Source organism: Vulpes lagopus, chromosome 21 (assembly GCF_018345385.1).
Source record: "Vulpes lagopus strain Blue_001 chromosome 21, ASM1834538v1, whole genome shotgun sequence".
Lineage (NCBI taxonomy): Eukaryota > Metazoa > Chordata > Mammalia > Carnivora > Canidae > Vulpes > Vulpes lagopus.
Window position 1 is genome coordinate 24,135,797 of NC_054844.1, and position 21,300 is coordinate 24,157,096.

At 35.1% G+C, this 21,300-nt stretch overlaps 1 protein-coding gene across 4 annotated transcripts in view; it reads left to right on the forward strand.

Moving 5' to 3' along the window:
* RASSF8 (Ras association domain family member 8) overlaps positions 1–21,300 on the forward strand; it is a 117,873-nt gene that overhangs the window by 81,162 nt on the left and 15,411 nt on the right. For all 4 annotated transcript variants that reach the window (XM_041735901.1, XM_041735900.1, XM_041735899.1 and 1 more), the window contains one exon: positions 15,597–15,799. In XM_041735901.1, the coding sequence (XP_041591835.1) occupies positions 15,697–15,799 (103 nt within the window). In that variant the 5' untranslated portion in view covers positions 15,597–15,696. The remainder of the gene's footprint in view (positions 1–15,596; positions 15,800–21,300) is intronic.

Sequence of the window (21,300 nt, forward strand, 5' to 3'; positions counted from 1 at the left end):
ATCAAACTTTAAATATATTAGTGTTCTTGATTTTTAAAAAAGGAAATTAGGTCATTGTTTATCTCCTTAATGTAGGATTTCTGGCTCAGTAGCTAAGCACAAGTAATTGGTTCCTTCGATTTGAATTTTAAAAATTAACAACTTCATTCTCTTAGTCATTCTACCACTTCTAGGTAAATTTTGAACAGCGGAAGTACTTTCAAAAAGTTAAAGTTATGCTTCTACTAGTGTTTCAATGAACTGACTATAGATAGATAGCTCTTGACTATAAAAACTTGTATCCCATGCTACTGTGCATGAACCTTCTAAGTGCCCCTCTTCATTCCCTTCTGACCCCCTTACCCCATTCCCCATCCCCACCCCCGACCTCCTCAGCTTTTAGCTATTAAGTCTACTAGCTTTTAAATAGCAAATTTGTTAGGCCTTGAACCCTTGATTCCCATTTCATTAGTAAGGTAACTGCTGACTCTTTATTTGGACTGAGACTTTTTATTGTTTTCTGAGCACTGAATATATTTATGTAGGACAAACATAATTTTAATATATTAATATTTTTATAAATAGGTTTTATTCTCTGTGATTTTTTCATAGTTTAAAATTTAACAATTTATTTAATCTATCTTTTCCCTCAAATATGTTGCTATCCATCACATTAAAACACAAGCCATGAGGTTTTTTAGATTCCTTACATTAGTTTTAATATATATAGCTTTTAGAGTATTTCATTGTTTAGTTTGTTCCTCAGAGGTCTATATTCTTTTACTTCTCTGGGAGCTTAGTTGGATTAATACCATTATGGATTTGTGGAAATTTAGGCAGTCAGAAATGCATCAATCTCCTGGCTTTGGTAATGGATAGTTGTATAACTTTTGAACAATTACTACTAATATGATGAGCACTCACTTTGTTGACAAGATTAGCAATTATAAAGGAAAGGAACTCTGATGTCTAGTTTAAATTATAGTTAAGCAGAGAGAAGTGTGTGTATGTGTCTGTGTCTAAATATGTATGCATACACAAATACATATGTTAAAATACTAAATTGCATGTCTAGATCAGTATTACAACGGAAGTGCAGGACAGCCTGATATAAATTTGTAAAGTAATGCTGAGCACCCAGGTGGCTCAGTCAGTTAAATGTCTGCCTTCTGCCCAGGTCATGATCTCAGGGTCCTTGTATTGAGCCCTGTGTCTGGCTCCCTGTTCAGTGGGGAGTCTGCTTCTCTGTCTCCTCTGACTTGTGCATATGTGCTCTCTCTCTCTCTCTGAAATAAATAAGATCTTAAAAATAATAATGCCAAAGAGATACTATTTAGGGGACACCTGGGTGGCTCAGCAGTTGAGCGTCTGCCTTCTGCTCATGGCATGACCCAGAGTCCTGGAATCGAGTCCCATATCAGGCTCCTTGCATGGAGCCTGCTTCTTCTTCCTCTCTCTGCTTCTCTGTGTGTCTCTCATGAATAAGTAAATAAAATCTTAAAAAAAAAAAAAAGGACATACTTTTTAAGGATATAGTATATACTTGAGTGAGTTTTACAGCTTTATGTCACCTAATACTGTGATGTATTGGACTTGCCTTCTCAGCTTCAGATGCAGATTTCTAATTTTGCTGAATGGCTCTACAAAAATATTGCTCTTACAAATTCAAACTATCTAGACTTTATAACTTTTCGTTTATGATTCAGAATCATTGAGAATATGAATTGCTAGTTATTGTAAATGTTTTGGAACTCTTAGGGTCTAGTTTTAGATTTTATTTATTTATTCATGACAGACAGAGAGAGAGACAGAGACAGAGACACAGGCAGAGGGAGAAGCAGGCTCCATGCAGGGAGCCTGACGTGGGACTCGATCCCGGGTCTCCAGGATCACACCCCAGGCCGAAGGCGGCCCTAAACCGCCGGGCCACTGGGGCTGCCCAGGATCTAGTTTTAAAAATAAAATGAGGTACATGTTTATTTTTCTGAATATAGTTACAAATCAAAAAAGGTTAGTTTATCTTTTCCCCACCTAAATGAGCTAAACATAGCAATTTAAGAACTTGTTTACAGAGAAAACAACATATCTGAAGGAACAGTTTGGAAAAGAGCATATATTGTGTTCACTCTCTCTCTGTATTCCCAAGCTTTGAAGTGGAAAAGAATATTAACCACAGGTCTATCTATGGGTTTGTTTGTCTTCATAATCTTAGATAAGTTATTTAGATAGGTAATGTATAAACCAGAATCTGAAAATGGCTTCAGAAGTCTGTGCTGTTTATTTTATCAATTCCTTTGTTATGATTTCATTAAATTCCTTACATTCTTTTTTATTAAAACCCTCTGAGTGTTGTAGGGTGGAGCATGTCTTTCTTTTTAACTGGTGACATTTGGCCTATTTTGATTAATTTGTTTTTAGGGAGGGAAGAGCTTTGCTTAAAATGATAAGGTGGTAAGAAAGAGCCAGCTATGTCAGCAGAATTTTATACTGCACTGATTTTTTTCCATTTCTAAACATTAAACATTATTTTTCCAGTTATTTTTCTGTCTACCCTTTCATAAGTATGATTTACTTGCACATTTCCTTACACTGAGCATTGAAAAATGAATATCCATAAAATTATTTCAATCAGATATTTTATTTAAGATCGCATGGAAGCTACAAATTGTAGATTAAGACAATAGTATTACTTTTGTACATATTGCCTTGGAATATACAGTATTTAAGAATTTTATAATGCAGTGTAATACTCATAGTAGCATCATAAATGGTAAGATTTACCATTTATTCCAAGAGTTTAAATCAGGGTTTTACTGGGCTTAAATACCTCAATGTTGGGGATCCCTGGGTGGCTCAGCGGTTTAGCCCCTGCCTTTGGCCCAGGGTGTGATCCTGGAGTCCCGGGATCGAGTCCAGCGTCGGGCTCCCTGCATGGAGCCTGCTTCTCCCTCTGCCTATGTCTCTGCTTGCTCTCTCTCTTTCTCTCTCTCTCATGAATAAATAAATAAAATCTTTAAAAAAAAAAAAAAAAACCTCCTCAATGTCGATCTTGTCACCTCTGGATTCACACTAATAACTTTCTCATTAGTCCTGAGCTTCTCCCCCCCCCCCCCCAGTTAAATGTAAACTTTCAGTTTCTGTCCTGTATAGGTGTTAACACCTGTGTTATTCAGCAGACACACATAGTGCACCCACTATGTATCAGCCACTGTACTGAAGGGTTTAGAGGTAGTACAGGAATCAGAAGACTTAAGCAGATAAGCTCTTTGAGAGTTGCCATGATGAAACAAAAACATAATGCTTTTGGAAGCACATAGTGTGGCTGGCTACCTTCAGACCAGTAGAAGAGCCAAGAGATTGGGGAAAGATGCCTAGAAGGAGGTTAAAGTCAGAAAAGCATTTTCCAAGGAGGAAGAACAGCGTATACAGTGCAAAGATGCTTGAGAGAATGATATATTTAATGAACCAAAATGTCTTGACATAATGGTAGAGGGCAACTGGGGGAGTTACAAGAGGATTAAGAAGTAGTACATCAGTGACCTGTGAGGAGCTTGGATTGTACAGATTTTTCAGATTTTTTTGGATTTGAAGGCAGTAAAGAACCTTGGAAGATTCTGAGCAGGAGTGTAGAATCAAATTTGTATTTAAGGACGATTTCTCTAGGAATAATGTTTATATAAAGTGGATGTTCAGAGGGAAAGGTAGGCTAGGAAGGCAGAGGGATCAGCTGGCAGGCAATCACAAAATGCAGTAATTCCATTCCAAGCTACAGGTGTTCAAAAAAGCAGCATTTCTTTTTTTTTTTAATTTTTTTTATTTATTTATGATAGTCACACAGAGAGAGAGAGAGAGAGAGAGAGGCAGAGACATAGGCAGAGAGAGGAGCAGGCTCCATGCACCGGGAGCCCGACGTGGGATTCAATCCCGGGTCTCCAGGATCACGCCCTGGGCCAAAGGCAGGCACCAAACCGCTGCGCCACCCAGGGATCCCAAAAGCAGCATTTCTAATAGCCAAAAATTGAAAACAGCCCCAATGTCTATCAACCCTAGACAAATAAATAAATAGTGATTTATTTATACAATGGAATCTCTACTACAGTGAGAAAGAATGAACTGCTACGCACAGCAACATGGATGAAGCTCAGCAAATATACTGGTACACCCAAGAAACCAGACGCCACTTCATATGATGTAGGCCATTTAAACAAAATTCAAAAAAAAAAAAATTCAAAACCAGATGAAACTAGTCTGTGATGATAGAGGTCAGAATAATTGCCTTTCAGGGAGGGGTCAGGACTAGGAGAGGGGTTCTTTGTGATCTTAAAAACTGATTAGACAGATGTATTTTCTCTGTGAAAATTCATCAAATTTAAAATTTCCAAAATGTTATTACATTTCAATTAAATGTTTCTTTAATAATCCAATTTTCTTAACTGTGAAGCATGTACTGTATTTCATTCCCATCCCCTAGAAAGCCCCTTTCTATCTAAATTGTGATATATTATTTTGCTGCTACTTTGCTCCCACTTTGCAGCTGGTTGAGGCAAGGGGTAGGTTTTGGCGAGCACTGGAGTAATCCTTAGCCTATTTTTTGACCCATTTCATTCAGTCAGGTGACAATTCTATAGGCGACTTTGCCAAGATAACTGCTGGATTAGCAGTGCTTGAGCATTTCTTTTTACTTGGAAAATGTAGGGCTTGCTGAAATATAAACACATTGGAAATCACATATATTAATGAAATGTAAATAAATGTATTTAAACATAATAAAAAGTAAGGGCCCCCCCTTAAGCAAGCAATTTAATTTGTAAAGTGTATTGGGATATTTAAGTTAATTGCTTTACTTGCTGTAGTTGATCCATTTATATTTATTCATGTGCTCTAGGTTAGGTGCAAAGCTTTTCTCATTCAGTCTGTCTACTGGCTGACAAGTTACAGCCATCTTCACCTGGCGCTGCTAGTTTCAGTAAAGGGCAGGGACTCGACCTAAGCTCAGTTCTTTAAATAGAGTATTGTCAAGTAGTATACCATTTCAGTCAACATCACTGGTAATATTTACAACAAATACCGTGCCTTTTGCCCCAAAATGTCACAGCACACATCTCAAACTTAGCATCTATCTTCTCCAATAATACTGAATGCCCACAAAACAGGGCAACACTTCCTACATTATTTGAAGTCTAAAACTTCCCCCAACTAAATGAAGAGAAGAGCATAGTATCTCTTAAAAGAGAATAGCATCTAAAGATAATGTGAGGAATAAAGTGTGGTAATTTGGAACAATAATATTATGTGTTACATTACACTGAATAATTAACTTCTCTATTAAAATTTTGCTACAATGGAAAATACAAGTTACTTGAAAATATCACCAAAAGATACACCTATTTTTGCATATTATGTGGGGATTTAATTTAATTGACTTAGGTTTTCTTTGGGAAATAAATTTGGCAAAATTCTTCTTGACTATGGGAAAACTACCTTTTCACATTGTTCATACTTTTAAATTTTTCTTTGAAGTAGTTTCACTTTAACAAAGTTTCTTAGGGATTGTGCATGTCTAATTTTACCAAATATAATTTCTAGTTTCCATACTCTTTTAAAGTATTTGTAGTACTTTACTAACTGAATAAATATAGTAATAAAATTCTAGGAAATAATTGAACTGTTCCACTTTATATACTATATTAATTAAATCTTAAAATTGAAGTTAGTACGAGTTTTATAGTCTGGCAACTACTTTGACCCAGGAGTCAGGCACTCAGATTTTCTTTCTTTATTTTTATTTTCTATATTTATTTCAGTAGCGTTTCCTCCCCAAATTCTTTAATTTTGGCTTTCAAATGTTTACATACTAATTTAGCTTTCCCTATACCTTCAAAGGAACATGTTTTGACATATAAAGTTTGGCTATTTAAAGTTAACCATTGTAAGGACGCCTAGGTGTCTCATTCGGTTAAGCATCTGCCTTTGGCTCAGGTCATGATCCCAGGGTTCTGGGATCGAGCCCAGCATTGTATCAGGATGGGAGTCTGCTTTCCCCTCTACTTCCCGCTTAGGCTATCTTGATTATTCACTCATCTGTCTCTTTCAAATAAATAATTTTTTAAAAATAAAATAATAAAGTTACCATTGTAATCATAAGTCAAAACATTGTTTTGTTGAAAAGTTTACACTTATTTCATTGTAACTATGAAAATGAACTTCTTTATCAGAATCAATGGGCTTGGAATTTATGAAAATATGAATGAAAAGTCTGTAGTGATCTTGGCTTCATGACTAAAAAATAATTATTTTTATCCCCTATTAAGTAGAACACTGCATTTCATCACAGAATGTCATAAACACTAAATTCAGGAAATAGAGTCATTACACCTGAATGGTGACCATCAGGTCATAGCATAATTTTCTATCACTCCAATGGATGACAATCACTAAGGAAGAGCCCATATCTATTCAAATGTGGGGAAGAAAAATAATTCTATCCTGCAGATAGTTTGTTGTAGTGGAAAGAACATAGACTTTGGGGGTCTGATAACATTTGGATTTAGACCCAAAATCTATTCCTGCTCCTGAGACAAGGGAGATGTGGGAGGAACAGTTTCCAGAAAGAATCTCAGGAGTCATGTAGTCCTTACTAAGTCTGATTTGATTATTGAACATCAGCTCTTGCTTCTTCTCAGCTCTGTGGTAATAATTAGGCTAAATATATCATTCAACTTAGTAGTATTGGAATTTCTCCATCACATGGTCACATCTACTTCTCTCCTGAGCCAGAACTGGTGATTACAAGGTCCTGGCAAACTTTCCCAATAACTTTATTTCATAAATATAAATAACTTTTTGGTAGTTATGAGCATTATCAGATTTGGATCTGCCACTTGCTGGCTGAGTGACTCTGGACAAGTCATTAATTTCTCTATACCTCCATTTCCTCAATGACTCTGGACAAGTCATTAATTTCTCTATACCTCCATTCCTCATTATTTCCTCAAAATAATTCATGTCACATAGCAATATAGATGAGTATTGAATAGATTAAATATAATAGTTAACTTTCCATCTATCACAGAGTTAAGAGCTCAGTATATATGTTAGCTATTTATTCTTGTTGTTATGCAAGTAACGAAGATGTGTTTTTATTTGAAGGGTTGGTTTACAATCAAAGTACCAAAGTGCATCTGATCAAGGAGAAATATCACAAATCCATTTGCACTTAACATCTGTCATTTAAAATGTAAACAAGCATTCAGTAATTTTGTAAAAGTACTTTATAACATTGCTCCCTGCCAGTTTTCTAATGATTATGAATGAGAGCTTTGAAATTGCACTATAGTAAAAAGCACAATTTAATTGATGCCAGAGTTCAGGGTTTTTGTTTTGTTTTTGTTTTTTTTTTTTGCATTAAGACTTTGAGAGTGTAATCCCTCATCCCAGGCCTTAGAGCTCTAACAGGAGTTAAGGCATCACAGATCTTGGCACACTATGCATATGTCTCCGGCTACCTCTAAAGGGCCACAAAGTGGACTGGGACCCTAACAGAAGATAGAAGTGTAAAACAGATGGCTTTTTATATTCCTTTTTGGTAATACATGGAACCTAATGGCATATTATTTTTTTGGTAATAAATGGAACCTAATGGCATATTATTTTTATATTTCTTAAGAGATTTTGTGCCAGTAAAATTGAGTTGTAAGATCCCCTACTCTTCTACCTTCCATAACATTTAACAAAATTCATAAACAAGAACAGACAACACGTGTTTTTTTCATACTCTTGCACTTATATCAGTGGTAGCCCTCATTTTGTGGTCTGAAGCATCTTTAACTAGAATTCTCTATGGGAGCAACTTCTTCAACATCTTCTGTACTGGGTACTTTATTTCAATATATGTAAATATATTTAATTTCAGTTTTCAGAAAAATCTGATGTTATTCCAGACATTGGCTAACATCTATCCATGTGACCTTGATCAAATGATGTAATTTGGCCAGGCCTCAGTCTTCTGTGTTCAGTAAAATGATTATACTAGTTGATGGCCAATGAGTTTTGCTAGCTCTGAAAGGCAAGATATCTTATCCATTTGGTTTTAGTGAACTCTGAAATGCATGACCTTTTTACATAGAGAGAAAATAGCATCACGTGCCGGTCCCTCTGATTTCTCTAGAGCACGGAATCTACAGCTTCCTTGTTACAACTTTTACCAAGTAGAGCCAAATGTATTTGGGGGTGTTGTTGATTGACTTGTGACTTGGGAAGAAGAATATGGTAAGGATGGAATAGTAGGAAGGAATAAAAGAAGAGGCATTTGCTGGGATTTTACTGGAACTTGTGTTATTGACACAGGGCTACTACCGCTAGAGAAGCCACCAGGAATTGGCTTACAATGATGGCTATAGGAGCCATCAGAGTACTTGACCTAGATCGAATTTGTATGCTTCTCTGTGTTGGTCTTCATTGATTTCCATCACTTTTATGACATCCTTTCATACCTACCAAGTGACCATTGTCTCATGCCACCATGGCTCCCTGGCCTCTCTGTATCTTCTCCTGTGACCCAGGATGTGATGTTCCAGGTTAAATTCCCAAGCAAAACATTTGATTTAATAATGTTCTATCAACCAGAAGTCAAAGAAGAATTCAGTCTAATAAACATGGCCTTGTATTTTCATGGAATTATTAGAATGATTTTACAAATGGTAAGTAACCATTTTGAAGGGAATAGGCAAAAAATGACTTTCTAGTAGTGTTGAGTATATTAGACTCGTAGAAGGAATTATTTTGAAGCAGTTTGCTTTTGAGACTAGCCTTGGTTATTGGAAACACATCTCTTTATTTTCTAAAATGGGCAATTGTAAAAATTTTGCTTCCTTTTAAAATTATACTTATTAAATAGAAATCCTGTGTTTCTGCTCAGAGCTTTAATTAACAGGTCAAAGTTTTTACCCAAATTATTAGTCCAGAAATCGGTTTAGTGAAGTACTGTACTCTCAAAAGATTCTTGGTACTGTTTTATGAATGTTTGTTTCACCTCTGGGTATGAGAGAAGTCTCCACTTCAAAGTCATAGATATTGGTTTAAATTTATATATGATTTAGAAAAATACAGTTGTAAATAAGCTGTCTGGAGATGGGCTTAGAATAAGAAACTCAGCTGAAGGCAGTGGCACTTAGCACTAAATTTAATCCTAAATAAAAAAAAATTACTAACTATATTCATTTTAAACGTTTACTTTTTTAAGGGAAAAAAGAGAGTTCTTAATAGCAGGATCAATATTTTTATGCCAATAACCTTAACTAGATTTGTATCATGTTTATCCCAGATACAATTGAAATTTCTTAATATGGATGCTAATCCCAATTATCATTTCCAATCTTGATTTAAAAACCTTGAGAATGTTCACTGATCTTAAGGTACATTTAGGTAAACTAAAATATCTTTATTTTTAGGTGCTCTTATAAAAATAGTAATAGTATTTTGAAATTTTACTTTTGTATTGATTTTTTCCTATAGTAAAGAAGTTTCTAATTTTTGAAAGCTATAATTTTTATTTCTATATACAGAACTAACTCCTCTTGAATTTATATTTTGTGCCAAGCCCTACACTAAGTACATTTTAAAAAGACATTTCATTTCTCACAAATCCCTCTTGAAAAGTTACGCATCTTGACTTAAGTCACACAGTAAGTAATAGACTTAGGATTTGAATCTTGGTACATGGTGTTTCCACTAATCAATATTACCTTGAAAAAAATGGCATTCTCCAAAAACGTGGTTTTTAATGGTGTGAATTTAAAGAAGATTCCAGAACTCTCTAGGAAGCTTTGGTTTATATTTAAGGCAAGAGTTAAAAATTATCACAAATATGCAGATGTATTTGTTTTGGACTCTGTAAAAATAAATCTGGATGTAATTTTCAAAAACTGGAGGAATAATTTGTTAGTACTGAAAAATAAACCTCATCATGAGACACTCATTTTGCTGATATGTGCAGTTATTTATCATAAGTTCTCTGAATTAAAATTATAGTTTCTTAACATGATTTAGTTTCTTTGCTCTTTTCTTTCTCCTAGAATGGAAAGTTTGTACATGTTATCTGATCATTGTTTATTGATAAAAATAAATTTTCAAGTGATGGTAGATGAGATTTCTTAGTGTAACTTTGGACATTTTAAAAACATTTATTTCATAATTGAATCCTTTTAGAAAAGTCTGCGTTATTCATACTTTAATTTCTGTATTCATCCCAATTTTGAACAGATGTTCCTAAATTCCTAGGTTTCTGACGTTGGGAGAGTTATTTAAACTGGCACTCACTTTTCTCATCTTTAAAATGAGGCTAATAGTGCCTAACTCACTGAATTGTATCATGAGGAATAAATGAGACACAATATACCATGTTTAATTAGCAGATTGCAAGTACTCATGCCATTCCCGTAATTGCAGAATGGCCACTTGAACATGTTAAATTTGGGAAATGTTCAATCACTGCATGTGTTTGAATGCTGTGACCTGAGGATGGTGAATAGTAGAGGAAAGAGCATGGCTTTACTGTATTTAATAATTAATATGCAAATATTGCTTAGCATTGTGAACTTTTAAAAACCTACTTTCAAAGAAAAAAATCCTTTGATTTAAGACAGTTCCCTAAAAAGCAAATACAAAACCCATCTTTAGAAGATATGGCTTAATCATGGCAATTAAGACTTCATATAAGAGAAAGAAAAGCTATTCAGCTTTCTCCTCTGTACTGTATTATTCTAAGTATAGCTTTAAACAGCATATCCATCACCACTTCTGGGTGTTTCCAAATACATTAAAGGACTAGCAGAAATCTCATTGCATATATATTGCATATCTTCAAAAGTTGATCATTTGTATCCTGTAGTGCAGCAGGGTATTTTGTAGGCATCGTTCGTGCCTATTTTCCACTCTTACCCTCCATGCTGAGTCACTGAGTACTAGTTAACAAAGCTTAACCAGTTTCTCTACTGTGGGGTATCTTGCTGCACATTGTCTCTCAGAGGCAGTGTGTTTTGAAATGCTTCCCAAAACGGTTAGGCTAGGGAGCCTTATTTCCCCATGATGCATGTCACAGGACTATTGTTCTCAATATAGAAGAAGACTACCCGCTGAGCACGTAGCTCAACACAGTTGATCCCATGACCCTGAGATCATGACCTGAGCCAAAACCAAGAGTCAGTAGCCCAACTGATTTAACCACCCATGTGCCCCTAGTTTTTATTTTTAACTGGTTCTCTGTACAAAAGAGAATTCATATTATTGTATTCTATTAATGTAATATATATAAAATACATATATGTGTCATATATGCATAATTATGTATTATTGTTTTGATTATTCTAATAAGTACTGTTCAGAATATAAAGTGCTCATTGTGCAGAATCTCTTTCTTTATGATACCAAAAGAACTAGTGGCTAGCATCAGTGTTTTATTTAACTAAAGCAGCTAGCCTGATTGTGAAGATTTTAGTATAAGACATTTTATCTACATGCTATTTCTATAAAGAATGCTTTAATATGCAATACCATAGGTCTCAAACAAAACTAGACTAGACATGAAAGAAATATTATAATTGGCAATAAGCCACATGTATGCTTGTGTCTGATGTCCATGGAGTAATGGAATTTGCTCAGTAGCTTGATAGTGGCCATCACAAGAAAATTATACCATTTTAAAGTATGCAGTCAATTCTGGTTATTTTTGAGAACCTTTGGTCACAAGTTTCATCAACTGATCAATATATCACCTTGTTTTATGTGTTTTTCTGTCAAAAGATACCTTATTAGACATATATTGTTGATTCATTAATGTTAAACTCAGAGCCAATACCAGTATACCTCATACTTGAACAAAACTTACCTAACAACAGGTACTTTTCTCCATAAGTCACATCACAGCCTTCATGTACTTAAGAACACTAGTGTCAACACTATGCTTAGGAGCCATTTTCAACAGTAAAGTCACCAACAAAAACTACAAAAATGCCAAAACATGGCACTTAATACACTGAGAAAAACATAACTTGTTGACAGTATGAAAGCTGAAACAGGAAGGCAGAGTATTGCCTCTTTACAACCTCACCTGGGAACAGTCAGGGGTCAGGCAACTCAAATTTTTCATTGCAGAATACATGTCTTTGAATGACCCTGAAAGTGCCATAAATAATGATTTGAGGGTTACAAATAAATTTTAATGAGTTGGTGAGTTCACAAATAAGGAACTCATGAATAATGAGGATTGACTAAAATTGTTTTATTAAAGCACTGGTTTTAGGGGAATGTGTCTGTCTCCACAAATGCAGATGCTTAATTCAGTAGGCTTTCAAGATAATAAACAGTTTTTAACTAAAGAACACTTGTTCCCAGTAGCATGTTACTGAATAAACCTATTTTTTATTATAAAAATTAAAATAATAGTGATTTGAATATAGAAACCTTATGGTGAAAACAATAACTGAACTATAATAATACCCTTGCAGTAGAATCTTGCTTCTATCTACATCATTGTTTCCATGGAAAAATGTATTCCAAATTCCAACTGAGATGCCAGAGCCCTTTAGCTTCTTGAGTCCTTAATTCCAATGATGACCAATCCACCATACGCACTTACAATGTAGGACTTCCATTTTCCCTTTAGTCTAGTTCTGGGGCTGGGAACATAGCCATAGGAGTTGGACTCTGGAGGATAGAACAGGGTCGCACCTCCAGGACAAGTCGTAGACTTCTACTGAGGAGACAGATTCTTCAAATGACTTTCGTGAATCACACCATGATTTTTAGGGAAGCTAGGGAGATGATTGTTAATACAACCCCAAACTTGACAGAAGCCATATTCTGAAAACAGTGGCTCTGCTAGAAATAAAATTTTGGACCACATGGTTCATTAATCTGACCTACTAAGGCATCTTTTTAAACTTTCCTTAAGGATTTAACTTTGAAAGTAAATGCTAGTGGTGTTGAAAGAAAAATGCAGATGCTGATCTTCTCCGTGATGAGCTGTAGTAGGAAGGCTGGTCAAGAGGATAAATAACCCTGCCAGTTTATATCAACTAAGCAATATTATTTATGCTCGGTGTTTTCCCACATTGTTATACTCTAATATTTAACAGATGTGGGTGTGTTCTATGTTCATTGTATTCACTTATTGGTTAAAAGTTTGAGGTAAAACAGTGATAATCCAAGATAAGAAAATATGTGGTGGTATACTAAAATCTTTATAGAATTTAAAAATGAACCTCGTAAGTTTCTTTTAAATGACAAGTTTCTTTTGGAGGAGGAGGCCTTTAATGAGATCTGTCTTTCTTGCTAGGTTTTCCAAGTTTAAGATTTTTTTTTTTTTAAGATTTTATTTATTTATTCATGAGAGACACAGAGAGAGACAGAGACAGAAACACAGGCAGAGAGAGAAGCAGGCTCCATGCAGGGAGCCAACGTGGGAATTGATCCCAGGTCTCCAGGATTAGGCCCTGGGCTGAAGGTGGCGCTAAACCGCTGAGCCACCCAGGCTGTCCAAGTTTAAGATCTTTTAATGAAAAATAATGGACTAGGTTTTAAATAGACTTTAATTCAATTTAGTTTCCTAAACTCAGCTGAGCTTTTTATTTAATAAAATAACTTAATTTTACTATATTTAATACAGTATATTAATGTTTGGCCATTTTTTAATCATAATTTTATTCCAAGAGGAATAGTATATGTTCTATTTTTAGTAAATAGAGTGCCTGGCGGGAAAGGAAAAATATCTTGTTTTAAGTCAGAACTCTTATGTTTCCTTTCCTTAAATGGTCTTTAAATGGATTGGGGACAGTAGCATATAAACCTCTCATTTGAAATTTCAGGTATGCACCAGCCTATTAAATGCTCAGAGTAGGCTAACTGTAAAGAAACTTATTTAACTTTATTTGCAAGATTTCTTACATTTCTTTGGCTTTGGAACCTTCCCCACCCCTACCTCCACCCCCTCAGAAACTTTAGCATCTCACAGGATTTCATAACTGAGGAACGCAGTTATGGAAATTAGCTTGTCAGAGGCATATGGCCCTTCTTCTGGGCATATAGGGGGTTTATGAAACCATGTTGGCACTACAGTGTATGTAGACAGAGAGCTGAATCAACACACTGGGAAATGATCAGTCCCTTTCCTTGTTTTCAGGATGACAAAAAGTATTTTTGTGTCTTCTTTGGAGAAAGCAATAGATTTATTCTCCTTACGTGTGTTCTGACTCATCTCCCCAGGTAAATGGGTAGATGGCCTAGAATTATCTTAGGTCCTTTAAGAAAATGCACAAGGACTGTGTTACTATTTGTAGTAAATACTGTTTTCTGACAAGTTTTTAGCATTTTTTAAATAAGATTTTCAGTAAGTCATTAATCCTGAAACACCAATTCCACTGTCAGTCTTTAAATAAATTTAAAGGTTCGTTTTAATTAAATCGATGTTTATTACATCTCATAAACTTTAGCGTTCTTTCAAAAACCAACAAAAAATAAGATCGTAGGACAGTGAACAAACGAATCGTGGATTGATTGAAGTTTTAAGACAGGAAGAACTGAGATTTGAAAAACCTACAGAAAAAAAATTGTGTACAATTGATTTTTAGCAAGCTAATAATAACTTTCCAATCAATACAGGAAATCAAGGCATTTGTTTCAAATGTACGAGAATGTAAAAATTTCTGCTTGGTGTATATATAATGCAGCTAAACGAAAACAGGGAAGCACAGCAAGAGTAACAAAAAGTTGAGATTGTATTATTAGAATAACTCTTATAATTTAAGACTACTTTCAAACCCCAGTTAAATACATGAGAAAAAGACAAGCAAGCAGTTCATATATGAAGAAGTCATCACCCAGTAAAGGAGTTAATTTCCATCAGCTAATATTTTCTGCACACTTATGCCTTATGCTGTGGTTGGTATTGTAGTTTCAGTGTTGAAGATGACACTCAGACTTTTGGGGAAGAGAGAGACAAGGGACACATGAAACAAAGGAATGCAGGGGTTCATAAAGACACATTTACAAATGCTGTCAAGGCTGTGGAAACTGGTTCGACTGGTTTATTATTCAAAAAATGACAAAAAAACTTTTTTTTAACCTAAGGAATCATCCTAATGAGTTTTTTTTTTTTTTTTTAAAGAAAGGAATAGCTTATGTGTTGAGCAATAGGGCTTAGTCAAGTAAGATTTCTCAGTTACTTCATGATTAGAATTATAATTACGCGGGATGCCTGGGTGGCTCAGTGGTTGAGCGGCTGTCTTCGGCTCAGGGCGTGACCCTGGAATCTGGATCGAGTGCCACATCGGGTTCCATGTGGGGAGCTTGCTTCTCCCTCTGCCTCTGTCTCTGCCTCTCTTTTTCTCTCTTTGTGTCTCATGAAAAAATAAATAAATCTTTTAAAAAATTATAATTACAAAAATTATAGTAAAATGAAACAATGTCATGAATAGCTGGCTGTCGTATTCATAGTACTGAATTCAGTTCTATAAAATGGTCATAAATGGTAGTAGGATTATGAGATATTAAAATCTATTCTGCATAATACTAGAAGAAATTTTAAGACTCATTTTATTAAAAATGTTTTTTCCTCTTTGTAGCTGACTACACAAGACTCTGCCTTCCCCATGTTTCCATAGCCAGCGACATGACCTGACACCTTGATGACCAGTCTCAGGGCCCTTGGGTGACTGGTGCACCATGGAACTTAAAGTATGGGTGGATGGAGTTCAAAGGATTGTTTGTGGGGTCACCGAAGTTACAACTTGCCAGGAGGTTGTAATAGCCTTAGCTCAAGCGATAGGTAAGTGAACTTTCTGAGAGTGAGATAAAGTGGTTTATGCTTCCTGTTTATGTTTATTTGTATTAAATACAGATTTCTAGTTTTTTGTTTATTTGGTTCCATAATACAACTTACAAGCACACTTTTACTTATTACGTTTCATGCTTACATAAATCTGTTAAGACACTTGTTCTCCCCCTAGATTTTACTAATTTTCAGTCTAAAGTCTGCACTGCCTTCTACTCTATTGTTGTTTATCCTAAACAAATCATTATTTGTGGGACTAAAGTTTTTTTTTAAGCCAAAACATAGATTCCTAGTTCCCAGACCCCTCATTAGAAGTAACCCTATTTACTGTTTATTCTGACTACATTTAGAAAAGAAAAATGTGACATATAACATAGTTCTTCAATAGAAAGATATATGCTTTTTAAAATCTTACTATGTGGTGAAGATGTAGTTGTCAAGTACATGCTTACTAGCTCGATCTTGTTCACCTACATAGTTGCAACTTTTTCTTCTTAGTTAGTCTCAGGTTTATGTTTATCATTTTTATTCATGTTTTGGGTTGACTTAACCCTTTTGGAACATGATGAGCACCTACATCAGAAAAGCCAATAATGTGGGTTACCGCTTACATTTGCATCTTAAGTCCATCATTTAGCAAACATGTATTAAAGGAAATTGTATTCAGATTAGAGGATGTAGAAGAACATGCCAATGATTTGGAAGACAGGATAATAGAAGGCAACCAACCTGAACAATAAAAAGACAAAATAATAATAAATAAAAGTAGATTAAGGGAAGGGAACTCAGTGACACCATCAAGCATAATAATATTCACATTATAGGGGCCCCAGAAGAAGAAAAAAGAACAGAAAACTTATTTGAAATAATAGCTAAAAACTTCCTTAATCTAGGGGAGGAAATAGACATCTAGGTCCAGGAATCACAGAGAGCCCCAAACAAAATGAACCCAAGAAGGTCCACACGAAAACACATAATTAAAATGGCAAAAAAGTAAAGATAAAAAGAGAATATTAAAAGTAGCAAGGGAGAGCAGCACAAGTGGCTCAGTGGTTTAGCGCCGCCTTTGGCCCAGGGCTTGATCCTGCTGACCTGGGATCAAGTCCCACATCAGGCTCCCTGCATGGGGCCTACTTCTCCCTCTGCCTGTGTCTCTGCTTTTCTCTCTCTCTCTCTCTCTCTCTCTCTCTCTTTCATGAATAAAAAAATAAATCTTTACAAAAAAAAAAAAAGTATGGGATCCCTGGGTGGCACGGCAGTTAAGCACCTGCCTTTGGCCCAGGGTGTTATCCTGGGGACCCAGGATCGAGTCCCACGTCAGGCTCCCTGCATGGGGCCTACTTCTCCCTCTGCCTGTGTCTCTGCTTCTCTCTCTCTCTCTCTCTCTCTCTCTCTCTTTTTCATGAATAAAAAAATAAATCTTTACAAAAAAAAAAAAAAAGTATGGGATCCCTGGGTGGCACGGCAGTTAAGCACCTGCCTTTGGCCCAGGGTGTTATCCTGGGGACCCAGGATCGAGTCCCACGTCAGGCTCCCTGCGTGGAGCCTGTTTCTTCCTCTGCCTGTGTCTCTGCCTCACTCTCTCTCTCTCTCTCTCTCTCTCATGAATTTAAAAAAAGAAAAGAAAAAGTAGCAAGAGAAAAGCAAACACATATAAAGGAAACCACATAAGGCTATCAGCTAAGTTTTCAGGCCAGAAGGGAGGGCCATGATATATTCAGAGTACTGAAAGGAAAAAACCCTACAACCCAACAAAGTTGTTATTCAGACTTGAAGGAGATAGAATGTTTCCCAAACAAAATAAAGGAGTTTATCCCCATTAAACCAGCCTTACAAGAAATACTAAAGTGCATTCTTTACATGGGTAGAGAAGACCATAACTAGAAATGAGAAAATTATAAAGGAAAAAAAAAATGGTAAAATAGATCAACTATGTATGAAGCCAGTATGGAGATTAAAACATAATAAATAGTAAAAATCAATCATATCTACAAAAATTAGTCAAAGAATACATAAAATTTAAAAAGTAAAATATGACATCATACACATAAAATGCTGATGAAGAGTAAAAATGTATTGTTTTAGAATGTGTTCGAACTTAAGCGATTATCAGCTTAATGTAGACTGCTATACACATAAGATGTTATATATGAACCTCATAGTAACCACAAATCAAAAATCCATAGTAGATATACAAAAAATAAAGAGAAAGGAATCTAAGCATAACACTAAGGAAAGTCATCAAACCACAAGGGAAGAGAACAAGAGAAGAAAAGAACAGAGAACTATAAAAACAACCAGAAAACAATTAACAAAATGGCAATAAGTATATACTGATCAGTAATTACTTTAAATGGACTAAATGAAAAAAAAAAAACTAAAAAAAAAAAAAAAAAAAAAAAAAAAATAAATGGACTAAATGCTCCAAGCAAAAAAACAGAGGATTCCAAAATGGTTAAAACATGACCCATCTATATCTGTTTATAAGAGAAAAATTCATATCAGAAGACTGAAAATGAAGGGATGGAAAAAGATATTCATGCAAATGGAGGTAAAAAAAATGTGGTAGCAATACTTACATCAGATAAAATAGATTTTAAAACAATGACTGTAATAAGAGATAAAGATATACTGTAATGATAAGGGTTCATTCCTAAAACAAATATTAACAGGCTTAACAGGAGAAATTGACAGTAATGCAATAATAATAGGGGACTTTAACAACTCACTTATATCAATGGATAGATCATGAAGACAGAAAATCAGTAAGGAAACTCTGACTTTGAACTACACATTAGGCCAGATGGACTTAACAGATATATACAGAACATTCCACTCAAAAACAGCAGAAGACACATTCTTTTCAAATGGACATGAAATGTTCTCCAGGATAGATCACGTTAGGCCACAAAACAAATCTCAATAAATTAAAGAAGTTTAGAATCACTCAGGCATCTTTTCTGAATGCAACAGTATGAAACTAGAAATTAATTACAAGAAAAAAAAGCTGGAAAAACCCAAAAACATGGAGGCTACACAACCAGTGGGTCCGTGAAGAATAAAGAGGAAATTAAAAAAAATACATAGAGACAAATGAAAATGGAAACACAACTGTTCAAAATCTTTGGGACACAGCAAAAAAGTGGGATATTTGCACCAATGCAGACCTACCTCAAGAAAGAAGAAAAATCTCAATCTAACTTTACAACTGAAGGAGCTAGGAAAACAAAGCTCAAAGTTACTAGAAGGAAATAATACAGATTAGAGTGGAAATAACTGAAATAGAGACTAAAAAGAAAAAGATCAATGAAACTAAAAGCTGGTTCTTTGAAAAGATAAAATAGTCAAACTGTTAGCCAGGCTCAGGAACCAAAGAAAAGAGAAAACTCAAATAAAAATCTGAAATGAAAAAGAAATAACAACCGACACCACAGAAATACAAAAGATTGTGAGAATACAGTGAAATGGGCAGCCCCAGTGGCTCAGTGGTTTACTACCACCTTCAGTCCAGGGCGTGATCCTAGAGACCCAGAATCGAGTCCCACATCAGGCTCCCTGCACGGAACCTACTTCTCCCTCTGCCTGTCTCTCTCTCTGTCTCATGAATAAATAAATAAAATCTAAAAAAAAAAAAAAAATACAGTGAAATAGTATATGCCAAGTTGAACAACCTAGGAGAAATGGATAAATTTCTAGAAATATAAAATCTTTCAAAACTGCATCAGGAAGAAATAGAAAACCTGAACAAACAGATGACTGGTAATGAAATTGAATTGGCAATAATAAAAAATTCCCAACAAACAAAAGTCCAGGGCGGGATGTTTTCACAGGTGAATTCTATCAAACGTTTAAAGAACTAATACCTATTCTCAAACTATTCCAAAAAATAGAAGAGGAAGAAAAACTTTCAAATCCATTCTACAAGGCCAGTTTCTGTTACCCTAATGAAGGAAGGAAGGAAGGAAGGAAGGAAGGAAGGAAGGAAGGAAGGAAGGAAAAAAGAGAAAAGAAAAGAAAGGAAAGAAAAGAAAAGAAAAAGAAAAGAAAAGAAAAGAAAAGACAAACTACAGTCCAGTATCCCTGATGAACATTGGTGCAAAAATTCTCAACAAAGCATTAACAAACCAAATTCAGCAATACATTAAAGGGATCATTCGGCACCATCAAGTGGGATTTTTATCAGGGATGCATGGATGATTCATTCACAATTCAGTCAATGTGATAACAAAAAGAAGGATAAAAAAACCATATGATTGTGTCAACAGATACAGAAAAAGCACCTGACAAAATATATCTGTTCATGATAAAAACTCTCAAAAGTGGATTTAAAGGGAGCACGCGGATCCTTGGGTGGCTGAGCGGTTTGGTGCCTGCCTTCGGCCCAGGGCGTGATCCGGGAGTCCCGGGTTCGAGTCCCACATCGGGCTCCCTGCATGGAACCTGCTTCTCCCTCTGCCTGTGTCTCTGCCTCTCTCTCTCTCTTTCTCTCTCTATCTCTCATGAATAAATAAAATCTTTAAAAAATATATTTTAAAAAATAAAAATAAAGGGAGCATGCCTACACATAATAGAGGCCATATATGAAAAACCCACAGCCAATATCATAATGGTGAAAAATTGAAAGCTGTTCCTCTAATATTAGACACAAGACAAGGAAGTTTACTCTCACCACTTTTATTCAACCTAGTACTACTAGAAGTCCTAGCTACAACAGCTAGAAAAGTAAAAGGAATAAAAGGCATCCAAATTGGTAAGGAAGAAGAACTATTTATAGATCACATCATAACTATGTATAGAAAACCATAAAGACGCCACGAAAAAAACTATTGGAACTAACAAATTAATTCAGTACAGTTGCAGGACGCGCAATTAATATACGAAAAACTTGTATTTCTATACATAATAATGAAGTAGCAGAAAGAGAAATTAAGAAAACAGTCCCATTTACAATAGCACCAAGAAGAATAAAATACTTAGGAATAAGTTAAACCAAGAAAGTGAAAGATGTACACTCTAAAAACTCTTAAGACTTTGATGAAAAAAATTGTAAGAAACAGAAATGGAAATATGGACCACGCTCATGGATTGGAATAGTTAATGTTGTTAAAATATCCATAGTGTTCAAAGCAATTTATAGATTCAATGCAATCCCTATCAAAATACAAGTAGCATTTTTCTCAGAACTAGAACAAATAATTCTAAAATTTGTATGATAGCACAAGACACCTTGAATAACTAAAGTAATCTTGAAAAAAAAAAAAAAAGTAATCTTGAGAAAGAACAACAAAGCTGGAGGTTTCATAGCCCCAGATTTCAAAATATACTGCAAAGTTTATAATTATTAAAACAGTATGGTACTGTTAGACATATAGTCATTGGAACAAGACAGAGGACCCAGAAATAAACCCACAGTTCCATAGTTAATCTATGACAAGGAAAGCAAGAATATACTAATGGAGAAAAGATAGTCTCCTCAGTAAATGGTATTGAGAACA